The 20445-nt window shown below is 36.7% G+C and overlaps 1 protein-coding gene across 1 annotated transcript in view; it reads right to left on the bottom strand.

Annotated features, from left to right (window-relative positions):
* The window catches only part of ghra (growth hormone receptor a), a 31392-nt gene extending 11802 nt beyond the window's left edge, over positions 1 to 19590 (bottom strand). Inside the window, exons 1-2 of the mRNA XM_039680541.2 lie at positions 19253 to 19590; positions 8899 to 9008 (exon numbers count right to left, since the gene is read on the bottom strand). Coding sequence (XP_039536475.2) covers positions 8899 to 8992 — 94 coding nt within the window. The 5' untranslated portion in view covers positions 8993 to 9008; positions 19253 to 19590. The remainder of the gene's footprint in view (positions 1 to 8898; positions 9009 to 19252) is intronic.
* Positions 19591 to 20445: the final 855 nt, after the last annotated feature.

Below are 20445 nucleotides of genomic sequence, written 5' to 3'. Positions count from 1 at the left end.
GATAAATTAAAAAAAAAAAAAATCTTATCCTTTGCTACAATCACCCATCATATTCACAATAAGCAGAGCAGGCAAACCCTTTCTGGGATGTTTCACCACAATCTCTTTTCTGACAATTATACAAACAGTGAGTTATAAAGTTTTTGAGCATATGCTGTCGGAACTGTGATCTAAGTCAGAGCTTTTGAGCCAAAATACGTGTGCAAAAAGAGCTCATCTATCATTCTGATGTGTTGGCTTGGCAGTGTTGTGGAATACTACTCGCTGTATGAGGTTTTGCGGGTGTGAATATTTTGGACTGACCAATAATTCCTACACAAGAGAAATGACAAATCATTTATGAAATGCAATACTTGTTCCAGTTTGAAATGTAGCTAGCAACTAAATAAAAATGACAAAAGCATACAAGTTTGATGCTGATTTCGAAAGATGTGAAACCAAAATAATTTGTGCGATTTGTGTGTTCAATTTGTTTCCATTTCGCTCCATTTCTGTTACTTATGAATAATATATGAACGCTTATGCACACGCCAAATGCTTGGAAACGTAAATAAAGTTCCTGCTTGTGTGGGTGAAGATGTCCCACGAATGAAAAACATGATGTTCACTCAGCTCCACCGCAAAAAGAAGCCTGGAGTTCAGACTGAAAGCCAGGACCAATGTTTTCCACTTCGGCCAACTGCAAATTTCTGAGTAAATTTGCCACATTTGCCAATTAAACCGTCTTGATGGATTGCATTCACTTAAAAAAAGTACCCTTATCACTGGCTGTCCAGCAAACGTCTTGATTAGCTCAGGGTTATGAGCTGCTGAGCAAATGCTCCATCTTTTCCAACTCATTTGCTGCAAAGACGACAGTTTAATAGCAGAATCAGAAGAAGAGCATACTTCAGTGAATCTAATCAACAGAACAAAGTAGCATGAGTCCGTTACATAGGAATACTTTTTACAGCACTTGCATAACATCTTGTGTGCTTCTGTGTGTATGCGGTTACAGCTGTGTGTCATTCAGTACCCATGTGAAATCCATTTGACAGTGAGCATCACTGTGCCTATACTGACACTGAAGGACACAGCACCTGAAGTAAGAACTAAAAACCTGGACTTTACAAAGCTGTACAATGTGTGGCCCTTTAATCTGAATCCGAAAGGTACATTCATAACATGTCTTTCCTTCATTTCTTTATCTGTTATTAGAGAAACGGCTAGTTACAGTTTTGAAATAACACGCATTCTAAAAAATGAATTTCTATACTGTGAAAATACAAATTCCTTACAGATTGAAAGACAAATTTGAATCCCAATTCGTATTATTGTGTTTTTATGGAGAAATTAAAACAGAACATTTCAAACTTAGAACCAGAGAAAATGTGGTGTCAAATATGTACAGTCAAATACAAATTATTCAGGCACCAGATATAATTTTTTGATATTTTCTTACTACTGGGTGCAGGACACAATAGTTAATATATATATAAGTGAGGATAGCAAAAAACAAACAAACAAAAAAAAAAAAAAACGGTGGCATATTATGCCCAAAATTTCTTCATACAGTGGATTACCAGTAAAATTTATAGACCAAAAATTTGGGACACTTTTACCTGACCATGTTTTGCTTATGTGTTTTTTTCTTTAATAATTGCTAATGCAACCTTTTTACATCACATACTAAACAAAATTAAGCATTGCTTGGTAATAAAATAAGTTATCAAAATTATTCCAGTTCGCATGGATACGTGGAAGCGACTGCAAATTATGTATTATGCAGGCCAGACAAGTATATATATATTTATATATATATATATATATATATAGAGAGAGAGAGAGAGACAAAAAACATGCCCTGTATATACACTGTATATTACTTTACTGTAAACTATATTAAACTTTACAATACATTAAACATATTTTGTTGTTTTCACAGAATAGAACTGTAAGGTCAGATCATATTTTGCTTTTTGTGGACAAATTTGAAATAAACTTTTTAATAAACTAAAGCACAGGTTAAATCTGTAAAAACGGCATGCTGCAGGTTCTCACCCAGTTTGGTGTTATATTATGTACAATTTTATGGAGCTAAAAGCACCCTACAGGTAAGGTTGTAAAAAATAAGTGATACTTCAAGTAGCATCCTCTGCCCAGAGTGCCATTCAAAGGAGCTTAAAATGCTATTTTTTATTTTTACGTGCATGTTTGTGTGAGGGGGTATCTTGGACACATCAAGCAATGTGGAAATATCACAAAGCAGGTAAATAAAAACACAGCCTCTGTGAGAAAAACAGCATATGAACGTGTTGACAGACAGGGATTCCAAGTCTTTATTATGGCGAAACCAAACATTATGTTTATTACCAGAAGATCAGAACTATAATGAGCTTCACTGCCATGTAACATCCACAGAAAGCTTGTTGTTTTTTATTTGTTCGACATAATTGTTTCTGGGAGCATTCTGACCAATATGCTTTACGAGTTATTTAGAACTAAATAGTGAACGAGCAAACCGAAAAAGGGCTTAACATAAATACAGAGTTCATGATTGTCTTCATTCACTTGAGAAACACAAAAAGAACCTCAAATATCTAATTTAATGCTCCTTTTACATTCATTTGCAGAACACAGAAAGCTGTTGCAATTCACTTAAATGAAATGGTCGTGATTGTATAATACATGGGTAAAGAGCTACATAGATTGCTCATCATTTCAAACACAATTCAATGTACGTATTCAATGTACATTTTTTTGAGTTCAAGTAAAGGAAAGTAAAAACAAGCCTATATTTTCATTTTGTTGTTACCAGAAACACTTAAAAAAAATATGTATTTTTTCAGACCTAAGCAACGAAGGGGTCAACTTGGTCAATAAACAAGCCAAATAATGAGCACAAACTATGACAGCGGCGATTACATAATTTTTATTCTCTCAGCCCCTCAAACTAATTACCAATCACACACATACACACAGTGACTAATGAGCACATATTTGAAAAGCCTGTGACCCACGGCATAACCACATCTAAGTGGTTCAATATTTAAAATAAATCAATTAAATTTCAAGAGAGCAAGAAGTACAGCAGCAAGTAAATAACCTTAAAGCAAATTTGCTCACATTAAAAATGCCAAATGATAAGCCACCCCACATGTGTGTCTGTACTTATGTCTTGTAAAATAATAAAGGAGTCATACAATCCGATGGGGTCAGCCTTTTCCTCTGAAACCATGCAAGGAAGTGCTTTCCAAATTATGCCTGCTAAAGTCCCACGGGAAGAAAGTCTCTCATAATCATAATACACCATTATACATAGCCTACAGTAATTAAGACTTGAAAATCTGTTCATCAAGCTCATCTTGAAAAGAAATTCAATCCTAATACTATAATCTTCTGTTTATAACTTGTAGGTTGTAATCCTACAAGTTTACAGGTATTTCAACTTTGTTTTGTGCTGGCAAATATATATGAATAATTTTAAAGGAGAATCATTATTAGTTTATACCCTCAAATATCAATTGTGATTTTGGCTGTGGGACCCCTCAAATTCCACCTATACACACAAGAAAAAAGGTTGAGGGACACTCAGAAGTTATGAAAACACTGTTGTGTTTACAAGCCAAATGTGCATAAGGTGTTTTCAGCACTGTGCTCAGCATAAGAATTTGTGTCAGCGGCTGGGTAAGACTGCCATCGATCTAACAGACCAGAACATACTCACTAAAAGTCCAGCAACTGCACCACCTGCTGCTCTTTGTCCTTTAAAAAAGCATTATGCTTAATGGGGGCAAGGAGGACGGACAGGGGTGGTGGAGGAGAGAGAGAGAGAGACGATCCTAGAGACACACACTTCTGATAATGCAATAGTTCACCCAAAATTTTACATTTTATTATTATTTATGCATTAATTAGATACACTTGTCCCATATTGTCATTTAACAATATGACTGACAGACAGACAGCTATTTTTTTGTGGTCACAATAAAACCTTCTTGAGGATAAACAAAAAGGTCGAAGGCACAAGACACTTCCAACAGAATGTAAACTGGTGTTAAAAATAACTGCAAACACACACACACAGTGTACAGAAAGGGGGATGAGAAACTCAATACGTTGCAAGTGTTCACTTAACCTCCAGTGCCTAGATGTATAGTGGAAAGTACTAGTAGAAACCACATTATACAGAATATAATGGAGGATTTGGGGGATGAAATTCACCACAGGAAAAGGAGTCAATGTCCGATAATGATGTTTCTTTAGCCATTTGCTAACATGCAAATGATCGTTGACGTTATTCCAAGTTTAATGCAAAGCTACATAAACAGACAGCAGCCTCTAATTGCCCTGTGTAATCCCATCATTAGCAGACCCTCTCTTTGATGATCAGTGAACACAAATCCACACCCGTAAGCTGAATTACGGCAGATTTATGTCAAGTGGATCTGCGATAATGACCGTAATCCTCCCTAATACTGTAATAATGAGGACATTACATGAGTAAATCTACCAAATCATTTCTTTATTTGGATTTTTGCCACTTTAATACATATTAAAGTACAGTGTCATACAATCACATACTTTGACCAGAGATTCTCTCATTAAAGTTCTTGTTAAATTGCTTACTGTTTTTGCTTACCGTCCCTTAAAAAAATCGAATCTATCAACCAAACGTTTAACATTTTTCTCTCAAATTTCAGCCAACCAATATGCTGAATCTGCTGTCAAGTTTACCACAGTGACAGAAGGTTTAAATATGCCTTCAGATGAAGAGGAATTGGTTTATGGCCAAACGCCCCTTGTGGAAAAAAGTTTCATGTGAACGGCCGTGTGGTCCTGCAGTCCACATCTGGGTTTTCTGCACATAAAGAGCCAACTACTGCCTTATGTAATGGCAAACATTGCTGTCCTCTGCTGTTCTTCTTTCTCCACGTCTCAAAGCGAGCAAACCCAGCTCTCTCCCTGACTTCACCCCGCTGCCTAGCGTAAATAAACTACAGTCCAAAAAGGGCTCCGCCTGCATCTGAAACTCCCTGAGTCACAGCAGTAGACTCTCATGTTGCTCAGTGCTCACAGTGTGTTGTGCGAGGGTTTATGGCAAGACAGCACAGCACAGGGAGAATTAAGGAATCAACACGGCAACATAATCACTAGGCCTTTAAACGCAAAACCGCATGCTCAACAGAAAACATTCCTCCAGTGGTAGATTCTTTAGTGAACATATTGTTAGTGGAGGAAAAATAGACTGACTTCCAAGAATCGACTCGTGCTTTTGAATGTTTCCTGTGTATGCACAGATTGCTCTGAAGTCTTCGGCACTTCTGGTAGTTTATTTATTTAGAGGACAATCCCCTTAAAACAACCTGGTGTTGGTCAAGGACACAATGGTTATACATCAAGTTTGTGTTAAGAAGTTTCTTGGGACTGCAGTAGTTTAACCATCATGCACATATTGTGAAATCTGATGGGGTCATTGGTTTTTCAACATTAGTTCTACAGATAAATGGCGTAATCAGATTAATGGTGAGGTAAATGTTAAAGTAATGTATTTATTATTTTGTTGTATTGTTTGCATCATCAATGGGTAACAACCATTCATATGTAAGAAAAGCATAATGCTTTGTAATTATAAGCCCTTTGAGTGCCAAGAAAAGCGCCATTTAAATGTAATGAATTATTATTATTATTAAACTTAACAGTAAGAACAAACTAATTTGCAGCCATAACAGTTATATGGGTGGCTGTGTAGTAGATCCAATAAAGACGAGACGCGTGACGCAGAAAAAAATATACACTTTTAATAAACACCAAGATATCAATGTAAACGGTGTTAGTGAGGCCAGCAGGGGCGCTCACCCTGTGGTCTGTGTGGGTTCTAACGCCCCAATATAGTGACGGGGACACTATTCTGTCAAAAGAGCACGGATGAGACGTTAAACCGAGGTCCTGACTCTGTGGTCACAAAAAATACCAGGATCTCTTTCGAAAGAGTAGGGGTGTAATCCCAAGTGCCTCTGCCCATCATGGCCTCCTAATCATCCCCATATATACACTCACCTAAAGGATTTTGGCACTAAGGGGCCTAAAGTGTGCCAAAAAAACATGCCCCACAGCATTACACCAACACCACCAGCCTGCACAATGGTAACAAGACATGATGGATCCATGTTCTCATTCTGTTTACACCAAATTCTGACTCTACCATCTGAATGTCTCAACAGAAATCGAGACTCATCAGACCAACATTTTTCCCGTCTTTTTTCCACCTCAAGGTTGTGCGTGTTGTGGCTTCACAAATGCTTTGCATACCTCGGTTGTAACGAGTGGTTATTTCAGTCAAAGTTGCTCTTCAATGAGCTTGATTCAGTCAGCCCATTCTCCTCTGACCTCTAGCATCAACAAAACATTTTCATCCACAGGCCTGCCGCATACTGGATGTTTCTCCCTTTTCACACTATTACTTGTAAACCCTAGAAATGGTTGTATGCGAAAATCCCAGTAACTGAGCAGATTGGGAAATATTCAGACCGGCCCGTCTGGCACCAACAACCATGCCACACTCAATATTGCTTAAATCACCTTTTAATCACTGTTTAACTGCTGCGCTCTGTTACCAGTAGGCGTGGTCTCCTAGGGCAGCGAAGCAAGTGCATTCTGGGAGTTGTTGTCTTTCATCCACATAAGTCAAAAATACATTTTCTGGCATTCCACAGTCTAGAAAGCTCCAAATTCAAAAATAATTTCACATTTATTCTACATCTATGACCCATTTTAAATACACATTCATCTTTCCAGAGGTGAAGTATCCCTTTAAGTACTAATGTACACTAAAAGCTCTTTATTGTACAATAAAACTACTATGGCAATGTATTTATAATATGTGGTTGTGTAGTTTTTTCTAAAAAAAAAACTTGTGAATTCACCAAGTCACAGAAAGCAATTTTAGTACTTTTTTTTTTTTGTGAGACCAGGTTGGTTCAGACAGGCCAGATTTCAGACATTAACAAACATTAAAAGATAATATTTTCAAACAAACAAACAAAAAACAAACAAGAAAAACAAACTTTAATCCAAGTGCTAAAGTCTGTGCTCCAACTTGTGTGCAGTGACTGGGTCATTAACCCAAGTCATTCACTGCATCTGAAAGCCTATTACACAAATGTTATTTACCATAACATATCACTGTCTCAATGATAAGCTATGTGCAGTGTTGACATCCCAATTGGTTCATCATCCCATAAGTGCCACTGTATCCTGTCCCTGGACTTTGGATGACCACAGTCAATGTATTTACTTTCAAACAAAACCTATTTATTGAAGGATTGTTTGACTAGACCAAAGTAAAATGTTCTGTGTGCTCAAAGGTGAATAATCTTGACACAAGCCCAATGGTTTTCCAATAATGACTTGGCACAGACATCTACAGTTTAAAGGCCCACTTGTGCCTTGAAATGTGCATCATTTCACTGTAATTTCCACTGAAACAGGAAGACAGGGTGGGACATATCAAGCAGCTCCTCCCCCTTTTTAAAACAGCCAATAGCATTTTACTTATATCACAGCTCGGTATTCTCAGCTTATGACAGCCAGGGTCTAATAGATTCCCGCTTTAGATTTAATATGAAACTATTGCTAAAGCAAAACAGTGATCATAATATGCATGGATGCATAGTTTGAAAAGTGTAGTTTGTGTAGATGTGTGGTTCTAAAATTTATGTTGTGCATGCATGGCACCGGTGTTATCTTTTTCACTAGTCAGTACTGTTTCTAGTGCACAGTCTATCTAACAATTTCTCCTCCTAATCTCCTTCATATAGCTTCAAAATTTGGCATTCTGTGTAGAATTCAAATGGATCCGATATGTTTTGTGGTCTGCACCGACTCATACGCATATGATCCTCTCTGTCCTATCGTGACTCTGGACTGGAGCTAACTGTGTGCACGCTGTGGCGGTTTGCGTGACACTAAAGCAAAACCAGACTTCATTCACCCCAATGAAACGCATATTTACACCGTGTGAATTTTCCTATCCCCTATATAGTGCTCTACGTGCCATTCACCATGTAAAAAAATAGCAATAGTGTGAACAATTGACCGATTTCAGTGCACGATTTTCTATTTATAGTGCAGGGGCAGGATGTTTCAGATTCTAGAAAGTGTGATGTCATCAAGTCAGATTGATGTCATCAAAATTGTTGATCCATTACTGCGGGAGTGAGAGTCTGAGTTTTGAATGCTTATATCTTCTGAATGAGAATTTTGTCATTGTTTTTCATGGGGACTTTAATTCTTTGACTGATGAATGCCCTATTACAACATTTTACCAGGTAAAATATATATATATATATATATATATATATATATATGCATATACATATATGTATGTATATATGTATGTATATACAGTATATGTTACCTGGTAAAATGTTGTAATATGGCAAACAAATTTTGCATTATTTGTTTATTTTATTTATTTTTTGCTTTATTTTCTTGTAAATTAAAAATTGAAATTGAAATAATTAAAATGTAATTAATAAATAATACATTTAATAATACATTTAATATATATATATTTAATGTATTATATATTAAATGTATTATTATTTGTATAATAATTTGTCGTTAATTGTATACTTTTTTAATGATTTCTTAGCATTTTTAATTTACAAGAAAATAAAGCAAAAAATAAATCAAATAAACAAATAATGCAAAATAACAATCGATGAAGCATTTTGCAAATGCTGCAGTAAGCACAGCTGACAAAGCAGGCAAAGACATTCATCTGATGCATATTTACATAGGCTAACAGTGTAGACGGAATCATTCTACCTTGTATATAGATTGACCAACTTGATTGCAAATCAGACTGCTGTGTTAAAGTGAAATAAATAACACATTTTTGAGGTTGTGAAGTACCTGGAGCAAACAGCTCGGATCCTCGTGCGGACACCAGTCCAGTCCCACACAGCAAGCCCAGGTACAGCAGACTGAGAGAGAGAGAGTAAGCCATAGCTTCTGCTGTCTCCCTGTGCGGTAAAATAAGAAAAGAAAAATCATTATTAGTGCGTGGTCCTCCCGGATGACACCCCTCTGACAAATACTTAGCTGAAACCCCTATAGAGCCCCGGGGCCATCTCCTCAGCATCTCCAATTAATTTCCCTACTCCGTCACACCAAAGCGCACTGGCTTTTACCACCATTAATACTTCGCTGGTCTGTGTGAAACCCTATATGAGGAAACCAGACAATTAACACCCAGATGCAACCTCTGCAACAATCAGGACTTCCAGCCATACGTGGGTTTATCGTTATCTGTGGGTTACATAGGGTCTTTAAAGCATGCAGGCGTTTGCGGGGGATGTTTTCACAAGCTAATACTCCACATTTACTGTGTTAAACAAGAATTTGCATTATATAGGGGCAGGGCGACAGAAAACGTTTCAAAATGTCAAACGTTCATGCTATCGCCGCTAAAGGTCCTGGTGAAACATTATCTCATATGGAATGAAGCATAAAGAATTTAAACCAGCTTCAACTTATATTAGTGCTAGATGTGTGACAGAAATACTGTTGACAAGTTGCCATCATTCATTTTGTGATTTAGGTATGTGGGGGTGCTTTGTGATTTGCACTTTGTACTTTGCACTTTGTACTTGGCCGATTCTGTCAATGTTCCTTCGCCCTCATCACATTTGGCACTTATTACAGTATAATTCAATAAAACAGATAAAGGTTTGTCTGAAATGGTGATGACATTGTGACATAGTGAGAAATTACTGTCACAAGCATATAAGGGGGAACAGGTTCTATCCAGCTAGCCCAAGAGTTAGGCTAAAAATAAGTACACTATATTTGTTTGGTCACCACAAAAAAAATCATAGAGAAGTCAGTGGCCCTTTGGGACTGGTGATAATGTGACTGGAAACATTATATAGAAAGCCTTATAAATAGAGAAAACACTAGTGATGGGGTTTAAATGTGTCAAATAAATGATATTAAATGCAATCGAGTGAACAATAAATAAATAAATACAATTGGCCAACAAACGTTGTTTAGACTTGCCGACCCCCTGATGTTTCTGAACCCGATCTGATTAATGATGAGTTCTGGCCTAAAACTTGGGTTCAGAGCTATTTTTATTATGCACTTGGCAGTGGATTGTTGAAAACAGCACCAGGCTATAATTTCCAAATGTGGAAAAATACACAGTCAGCAAATAACTGGCTTTGTTGCATTTGACCTACTGTATAGCTTCACCCCATCATCTAACAATGCTAGAATAACAACATGCAGGTTACTTCTATAATTTGTATTCACATTCACAAAGCTGCATAAAATAAAAGCTAGTTAAACTCATTGAAAAGGCTTAAGATATATTAAAGCCACATATTATACAAACTTATGTGTATGTGCTTTGGTCACATGTCTGGTGCATACAGACTCAACAAACTCGCCACAAAAACACTTGATCCTCTCTATCCTACTCAGAGACACGGCCCTTCTCTACTCAGTCAGGTAGTAATGAGGCCCCATTCCTCACAGGAACGCTGCTATCATACAGTGAAAGGTATGACGCCCAGTTTGACGGCTGGTCCAATGCTTATTAGCTGGTCTATGTGACTATATACAACATTAAACCATATAACCAAACTATTATTATGTCTAATTATGAAATAGGTAAATTAATAGAAAAAATAATGTGCAAGGATAAATCATTAATAAACACTGCAATATTCCATAAAAAATGAAAATCGCCAATTTTGACAACATTTTCCATGTTGTTTCCAATTCATACTGTATTGTGAAATTTTATTACTATTTGAAATAACATGTAAAATAATCATGTGATTGAAAAGCTGAATTTTTCAGTATCTTTACTCCACATGATCCTTCAGAAATCATTCTAATATGCTGATTTGATGCTCAAGAAAATTATATTGTTTTTACTATTACAGCTATCAAGATTAACGAACAGTGAGACATTTTAAAAAGGTAATTTTTAGATCTATTCCCATCACATAAAATGTTGTTGTGATGAGCATTGAGCAAGCAGAGGACAGTCTGTCGATCGCGAGAATGAAGATCTTATCATTTCAACGCAGTTTCTACTCTCTCTAATGCTTTCATCAATACAAACACGATGATGTACATTCAGTAAGAGCTTCGTTGTGCAGTGTAACATAACATGCATCATTGATTTCGAGTTGTTCAGATAAACCCGCGCTGTGTGTAAAGATTGTTCTTTGATCGCTTTCTGTAAAACTTGTTCACAATTTAAATAAGATTATTTTCATCCGACTAAAAGAAACGATGTGAAGTTGATATTTTAGTCACTGGCTTGACTTACTGTATTGAATGATTTTGACAGAATCAGAAATTGTTGCTTGGTAGCTCATCAATTTATTTTCAGAAGTTCATCGAGTTGAGGAAACAGTCGTCGGTGAAATGTTTGGAACATACAAAACTTTGGGAAGTTGTGTTGGCACATTTCCAGAGAAAATAAAATTAACCCATTGTTTCTTCAGAGGCTCGGATGAAGGAACTAAAAAATACTTTTGTGTTCACTTGTACATCCGAACACTGATCAACTGCCATGCTTCGCTCGTTTGCAAGCCATGATATCTCTCGAGGAAAAACTCAAATCTCAAAGCTATTTCTCTAGGAAATACTCAAATCGCATTAGTACTTTCTAGCTCATTTTCTCATGGGCGAGCCAAATTCTCCGGGCGGGCAAAGCAGAGAAAGGGGAGGTAACCTTTCCTTGTTATGACATAATAACGAGGAGATTCAAGATCAGCGCGTCTGAGCTGCAGAGAAGAGAAAAATAGCCAAAGCTCGGTTTACACTGATTGAAAATCCTAGACACAAGGGGACCAAATACAGGCTAGAGGAACTAAAATTAATGTTAAAAAACCTCAGAAAGTGAAAATTTCATGTCAGGGGACCTTTAAGGTCTCTACAGTCACATTTGATGTAGTTTAATAGAATTAGTATCTTTTTAAAAAATCTTACAGTATTAGTTTCTTTAAAAAATCCTACTGAATCCAAACATTATTATATTATATTATATTATATTATATTGCATTTCCGCCATGTGGAGTGCTTGTATTTACTGCGAGGGCCAGTAGGATCCGACCCCATGAGGGAGTTAAAGGGGCACGGCAGTCTGCACAGAGGGCCTGATTGTCTGGATAGCCATGAGAGGGTGGAGGGTGGAACCTCCCTTGAATCTGATTGGCTGAAGGAATTTCCCGCTGTTTGAGTGTTTCACAGATTGCTCCAGCACTGCATGCATATTAGGCAATGCTTCTCACCATTTAACCTCCAAAATATCTCTACTGTTGATAACATGACCCATCTTGGACAACATTTACATTTTTGTCATTTGAGGGCCGTCTTGTTACTAACTTGTTACAAACAAATGTTACTGTAATGTTTCTCTTTTAAATCCCTCATTATATATGTATATATATATATATATATATATATGGACAGCGCTGCACGGTAGGTTGTGAAAATAAACAGGTCTGTTTTGCATCAGTCGGAATGTGCGGTTGAGTGGATGACAGCCCACAGTTTGTTTCCGATTTATTTGCTGCTTGAAGCATTCAGGGCAAAACCTGATATAAATAAGACTTTTTTTTCTATCATTGTTCTGTCAGAATTTTAATGATTGGCTGCTACAACCTTAATAAATGGATCTGGTGCTGGGTTGCATTTCTGCTTAAATGGATGACCTTTTGAGCCCGAGAAAAGTCAGAAAGCACAATTTTCACATCTTTACAATTCTGGGCACATTTGCAAACAGAAAATTTCTGAACTCTGACTTTTTTTATTTATATAACCTTTTTTTATTAACACTGTAAGGTCTAGAGCTCAGGCTAACAAGCAAAAGTAGAGTATCATTCCTGTTTGGCCAAAATCCAAGACTGAATTAATAACATCCAAAATTAGTACTGACATGTAGTTTACCATTCCAAACCTGTTGATCTCTGTACTAATGAAATGTCCAGAGTCACTGAGGCATACTCTTGTTATGATGGTCCACTCCAAACAGGAAGTAATACCAAATCTGCGTGTGGTGATTTACTTAGTCGTAAAATTGCTTTTAATGGTACCTATTTAGCAACTTTATATCAGCAACCATACAATCTAGCAGAGATTAAATCTATGTGCACTTAGACTAAAACCACTACCTTCCAGTTCTTATGAGCTCAAACCTGCTGCCAGCATGATGTAAAACAAACATATGGACATCACCTTTAGCAAACTGTGCTGAAACTAATGGATTGATGATTTGAATCCATTACTATGAGTGTTGTTACGTAATCATACTATATACGGTACATACACCATATTATACAAGTCACTTTTCTAATAAAAGTAGCACACAATTATGTACTTCGTTTAGTTGCAAATAAAAATAGAAAAACTCTGCCTTTCCATGTTGGGAAAAATCTGGATATGTTTAAATGTATGTAAAATACATATTTCTTTGTCAAAAATGTAATCATTTGGGTTGTGATATATTTGTTTGGAGATTTCCATCAATGTGTTTCTCATGGAAGCTTGTTTTTGCCACAGAATAAAAAATAAAAAAGGCAATTGCGACTTTTTATCGCACAATTATGACTTTCTATCTCAGAATTGCGTGATATAAAATCACAACTGCTAGTTATAAAGTCCGATGTAAAGTCTCAATTGTGTTACAAAGTCAGACTTTGATTTCTCCGAATTGCGAGTTTTTACGTTTATGTATGTGAGATAGAGGCTATAGCAAAACAGAGGAAAAAAAAAAACTTTGGGGCTTTAAAACTTGCAACTGGAAGAAAAAAGTCTGAATTGCGAGTTTATTACTTGCAATTACGAAGTTTGTGTTTCATTTGGTGGCGGAAACAATTTTCCATAGTTTTCTGTGTAAATGTTAAAGTCCTGCTTCCGATACTATCAGCTACAGCTGATTTCGAAAAAATGGCAAATATGTAGATATACTGTATTTAGCTTGTTGGCTAGTCTTAAGATGTTTATAATAAATCCCATTCACATTACATTGGTTAACCAAATTATTGTATGCAAATAACGTTTAGAGCATAAACACTGTTCATAAATTAAAAAATCTGTATCATGCTGGGAATCTTCACCCATGCTATCAATATTTCTTCGTCAATGCTTCACTATTCCTTAAACCCTCCCTGTTCTAGTGTGTACTATTCTTGATTTATGCCTGAAACATTGTATTACTAGAACTTCTGTTTGTATACCTCATTTGCAAGTCGCTTTGGATAAAAGAGTCTGCTAAAATTAATAAATGTAAATGCAAAATAACATAGTTAATGTCAAAAGTCTCAGTCACCTGATAATGTAACATTATGAATAACTATTTATAAGTAATGCAACATTGTAATTCTTTTAAAAGTAACAATTTATCCCCTATTTTAGCAAGATCATTAGCATTCAGTCCATATGTGCCCTTGCAACATCGCACAAGCATCTCTGCATTTACAGTTGTAATCTAATTCTAGTATAATCTTTAAATGTTATTAGCACAGTCCACATAGTGTTTGGCTATTGCAGAAAGAGGAACTCAGAAAGGATTCAACCTTTCCTATTCTGATTGATTTAATCAAAAGACGATATGCAAGGTTCAAAGGTGACATTTCAGTTACCCCAGTTGCACAAGCAAGCAAATAATGTGCTATGGTGAAACAAGCACAAAACCTTGTGTAAACTATTACAGATGGATATGCATGTGCACTGAAAAAAAAAAAATCCATGGAAAGTACATGTGCTGCAGTTATACTGGAGGAAAGGGGATTTTAACTAGGTTAGACGGGGGTTTAACACTTCATTGGAGATTTCAAATAGAGATTAATGTGGGCTTCTGCCAGCCACAGCATATGAGAATCTTTTTGCTTTGTGATGGCATTCAGTTCTGGCTGGTGAGACCCGATCGTCTCTGCCGCTCCTATTTCACAAGGGCAGTGGAAAAGTTTGGGTCAGCAGAGCAGGCTGCTGGAGGGGGACGGAGCTTGATTCTGCCAAACGGAGCATGTGTGAACTGAGTTTTACGATGCTTGCTCTAAACAAGGAGGGGAGAGAGATATCATCCTTCCAACACCCGTGGTAAACTGAGGTCAATCAAGTTCGTGCAGAGATTGCCTGCAAAACGGTTTGTGTTGTGAGGGTATTCAATCGTCTAGACGTTTTTCATTGAGAGCCAAAAGCTGGCGTATTATAACGCTAGATTTTGCAGACAAAGCTTAAGCTAGTCCTAGATTAAAAGCAATGTTTGAGCTGTTTTAACTGAAAGCACATATTAAAGACTGTCAGTACTTAAGATGCACAATAGTAATGTTTTTTTTTTTTTTTTTTATAGGGCACTGTAACGTGGTTCAATTGTTATGGGAAGGAGGAGACGGGAACCGGTGAACATTCAACAAGTTTAAAATAATAAATAAAACAAATACTTAATGAAAGTAAAACACAGCAGTCCCTCATGACCGACTTCTGTCACGTAATAAAACACCAACACAACAAAACAAAACACAGGTTCAGGCCTGTTCTTTTCTCAATCTTCACTGTCGTCGCTACTCCTTTACGCTACCGCTCCTCCGTTAGAGATGCGAGACTGGTGCGGCTCACAAGTGTCATTCATTATCACTCACGTGACGTCACCTCCCTCGGCCTCGTCCTGCTCGCCACAGGCACGTTTATATAAGCGACTTAAATGTCCTAATTGAACTATGACTTGGGCTTAGTCTAAGCCCTGTCTGTGAAACCGGACCATAGAGTCTGACACTTAAGCTACATTTAAAAATGTATGAATGTCTTTGCGTTATACAATACCATTCAAAAGGTTGACGTCAGTAGGATTTTTTTTAAATGATTACTTTTATTACAAAAATATTTCTATTTCATATCAAGCTCTTCATTTGAACTTTTCTATTAATCAAAGTATCCTGAAAACATGTACCACTGTTTCCACCAAAATACTAAACACAACTGTTTTGTGTTTAGTACCAAAACAGCATATTAGAATGATTTTGGAATTATTTTAAAATGTATTATATTTCAAACATATAATAAATAAATAAAAAACAGTTATTTTAAATAATATATCACAATAGTAATACACCCTTGAAAAGCATACGTTTTTAAAAAAAAAAAGATTTTAAAGGCACACTATGCAAGTATTGTACCTTGATATAACAGCTTCAAAGTCATTTCGGTGGTAAACAAACTCATAGAAGGGCGAATCATCCAGGTAGTTAAGCTTGGGGGGGGAGGGGGGGGGTGCCGCTGGAGAAAGCAGCAGGGCAATTTTGAGAGGAGAGCTCCAGACAAATCCCGCGAGAATCACAACATGCTTTACGGCAAAGACACTTACGCGGCGATGGAAAAAGCAAAGAAAACATGAAGCGAGTAGGGGTGGGGGAAAAAAAAATCGATTCTTAGATGGATCGCGATTGCGGACATGAACGATTCTGAATCGATTCACAAATGTCAAAAATCGATTTACAAAAAATTTTTTTTTTTAGATATATATTGACGGAACCGTTTGTGGCGAGCACATAACAGAGTGCGAAATTGTCTATGGCTAAAAGCTGAAGTGTGGAAATATTTTGCCGTCTGAAGTTGAAGGGGGAAAGGAGCTGGATAAGACAAGATCCACACTATTTGTAAGCTTTGTATAAAACAAAAATATTTCGGAAACACAACAAATATGAGAAGCCATATGACAGGTTTCCACCCAGAGGAGGAAAAACACTCGGCTGTACTGGTCATTGTTATATTATTATTTTTCTTATTTTATTACTGACTTTTTGCTGATTTTATGGACCTATTTGTCTTTAATAATATGATAATTTATATAAAGCTATTTAGCTGTGATATTTTAATACAAAATCGAGAATTTTCACTGGTATCTAAAATCTTTGGATACCAGAGAAAAAATAATAATAATTTAGATAAAAAAAACATTTATGCTTGCTTTATGCTTAAATGTTTGCTTTAGTCACCGGCCATTGGAAGGTGTGGCAATAAGTTAATTTTGGGCCCTGTGCATACATGATGGAGCTGACAACTTGTGATTAGCTTATAAAATGTGTAAAAGAGTCAAAACAACAGCAGAAATCCCTCTGTTACACAGACAAGTGAAGATCTGCTGGGAGAAGATGTCTTTACTGTCTGTGTCGAACTGTAATAGGCAACAAAATTGTGACTATGACAAGAAAAAAACAGGTATGCTTGAACATTCTTTAGGATAGCATCTTGTGACATCATGTTGTTCATTTACATGTCTTTGGTCCGTGTTGCGTTCATATGTCAGTCGAACCAGAGTTTGTTTGAAAGCGGACCGAAACGGGAACCGTTATTCAACACTTATTCAACAGAGCCATCACACCATTCATTTTAATCAAACCAAACCTGACAAGTGTGAGCACACCCTTAAAAGTGTGCAAATACACTGCTACAGCCTGCTACAAAAAAAAAAAAAAGCAATTACATTCAACACATAAAAATTACAACAATTAAAACATTAAGCTGAAACAAGTAATTCAATTTACTGGTGGATAGTGACAATTCAATGTATAGCCTAATGAGTTTAAATGAATAATAATGGATTTCAGGATCAATAACATTTGCCATTTGAATTTCATCACCATTAGGAATGCACTGAACAGAAATATAGAGTTTAACACAAGCTGGTCTGTACATGTCATGCCTCGAGTGGGAAACCTGTACAACCAGTAACCTTTTTGACTAGGATGAAACAAGCCAGAAGCAGTATTTGGGAAATCTGGGAAATCTTTCAATACACGTGGGTTAGTTCAGATAAATATGACAATTCTGTCATCAATCACACATCCTTGTGTTGTTCCAAAACACTTCAGACTTTTGTGCTTCTTTGGAACATCTATTCACCATTCATCTATTCACCCAAAACTGGATTTGTTATGGATTTCTTTTACAATCTCTATATGAATGTTTCGCAAACACCACAGTTAGTACTTTCAATGGAGGAACAGATTTCATTAAAAATCTCTTTAGTTGTTTTTCTAAGATGAAAAACAGTCATTGGAATGAGGGGAGAGTGAGTAATTGATGATAGAATTTTCATTTTTTGGGTGAATTTATCAAGTGTTGCACAAATCTGCTGCATTCTTCTCACCTCTCTGTTCATAACAAGCTGCTTGAAACAAGTCTGTGAATAAAGCATTCAGACATGTTTAAAATTCAAACTCATGACCTTTCTTGAGAATCTTTGAAGAAATTATGATTGCAGCACTTTTACCTATAGAATTGCACAGATAACCATGGCTGCTTGGAAATATAAAATGCAGGGAGTATTGGATTTGCAGTCTCATTTCAATGGCATTTCTGTCAGGAAAAATGGTGCTATACGTTCTCAGAATAATTTCTATGGTTTCTCAACCATTGTTTGAATTTTTAGTCTTTCAAGGGTAATTTTCTTTATCAGTATTAAAATTCAAAGTGATCAAAAGTGTTATCACTGCAGGATTTTTTTTACATTTAAATATGAACATGAATATATGAATACAGTAAAAGTAAAACTTCAAGATATATAAATAATTAAATGCATTTCTAACTATATGTGCAGATTATAAATGTAAACTATAATTATTTGAAAATAATCTAATGTCATCAAATTGCTCAAAATTCTCCACTGCATTATACATTAGATAAACAACGCACATTTACTAATAATGATAATAATTATGCACAACTATAGTGATTTAAACCTGAGGAAAACACCTGCATGACAGCCACCGAGTAGCCTATGCATACATACAGCTGTCACAGAAATTCATATAACAGGGATAAACAGCACATGTGTCCCACTCTGTTTAACTTGTTAGTCTGGGTTTGGTTTAACAAGGGTAATAAATATTTTCAAACACTTTTCGCAGCTGATAATAAGCCATCTGAGGCCCCTTATAAAAATACTGAGACGTGGGTAAACTACATTTCTGATTTATTTCCACTTGCGCTGAGCAAAGTTTAGACGGCAGAACAACATCAGACGAGCAAGAAAAAGATTATTATCCAAAGATTATTATCCAAGGACTTTTAAACTGCACACGAAGCCCGCAGAGAGAGCTTGATTTCGCAAACTGTTTACCGCCCTGTGCTCCACGAGCTCTGCACACCCCTTCAAACCAATGTGTAGCCCAAATAAAACACTTAAACCGAGATTTATAAATGCATATCATGCGAGAGGACTAAATGAGAAGAAAGCGAAACTTACTCAGCCCCAGAGAAGTTGTCCGCGAGCAAAATCTGTTGCGAGTTACTTTTTTCACCAGTTAGTTCATCCGGATCAACAGACTTGAGTGTTGTGGGTCTCCCGATATTGTTCCCCTCCAAAACGATGCAAAAACGTGATGAGATGACACTCAAAAATCACTCGAACATATTTTCGGGAACAATGCGTTGGAGGGTATTCAGGTAAAACGCGCTGAAAAGTGTTGACAGGGATATGTTAAGAGGGAGTGGGGGCACAGCGCGGATCCTGAAGGGTCTCACGTTGACTGCGCAATAGCCTACTTCAAGTCTCCAGCAGATTCCCAGTAACTGGTCTCTGGTATTGTCACTGGCTCGCGCCCCCTGTCGACAAATAAGACTTAGCTCGAGCTGCAGCTTCATAATATTGAAATATAGCGGTCTCCCATGCACGCGCTGAACGCCCGCAACATCGCCGCACAGTAGAATCGAGTGAGTTTAGTTACAAGTAACAGATTACTCTCGGAAACTAATTGTCTTTTTATTGTTTGAGAAAGTCAGCACTGGTCACCACTTTTGTTTACGTATTTTGGCCAGAGAGAGCCAGCTCTTTTCAGGGTTTTTGAAAGAGAATCACTCTTTTGGTGACTTTTTGGGTGAGCGCGCATTTCAGACAACGCAGGGCATTCATTTTGGTCACCCAATGGGGAGAAAGAACTATAATGCTCTTTTTGGTCATTCAATTCGACATTTTTACGAGAGAACCAGAATTGGCCACTCTACAGCAACGCGGTCAGTCTTTTGGGTCACTCGAGGAGAGAGCACATTCATTGGCCACACTTGTAACTTTGGTCACACTTTTCTGTTACTTTGTTACTTTTGGCCCAAAAAGTGCATATAGCCTGTACCTTATTGAAGAATTGAAATCACTGAATTCATACAGTGTGTTTGTGTCACATACAAATATTGAAAATACTGCACTGTAAAAAAATAAATAAATGTTGGTTTAACTTAAAAAAAATTACAAAACGATCGCTCATTTCAAAATTTAAACAAATGTGGCATGTGAACAAAAGCTCTTGAACGAGAGTGTCTAACTTCACTCTTATAGAAATGTCCTTGCCCTTATTGTTCATCGCAATGATGTGCATCACATGTTCGGCCAACACATTTGTTGTTGTAATTAATTTCAGGTCAGGACTGAGGTCACATTCTCAA

The sequence above is a fragment of the Pimephales promelas genome, chromosome 14, assembly GCF_988280905.1.
Source record: "Pimephales promelas chromosome 14, fPimPro1.hap1.1, whole genome shotgun sequence".
NCBI lineage: Eukaryota > Metazoa > Chordata > Actinopteri > Cypriniformes > Leuciscidae > Pimephales > Pimephales promelas.
This window is presented reverse-complemented; position numbering and strand designations above follow the sequence as displayed.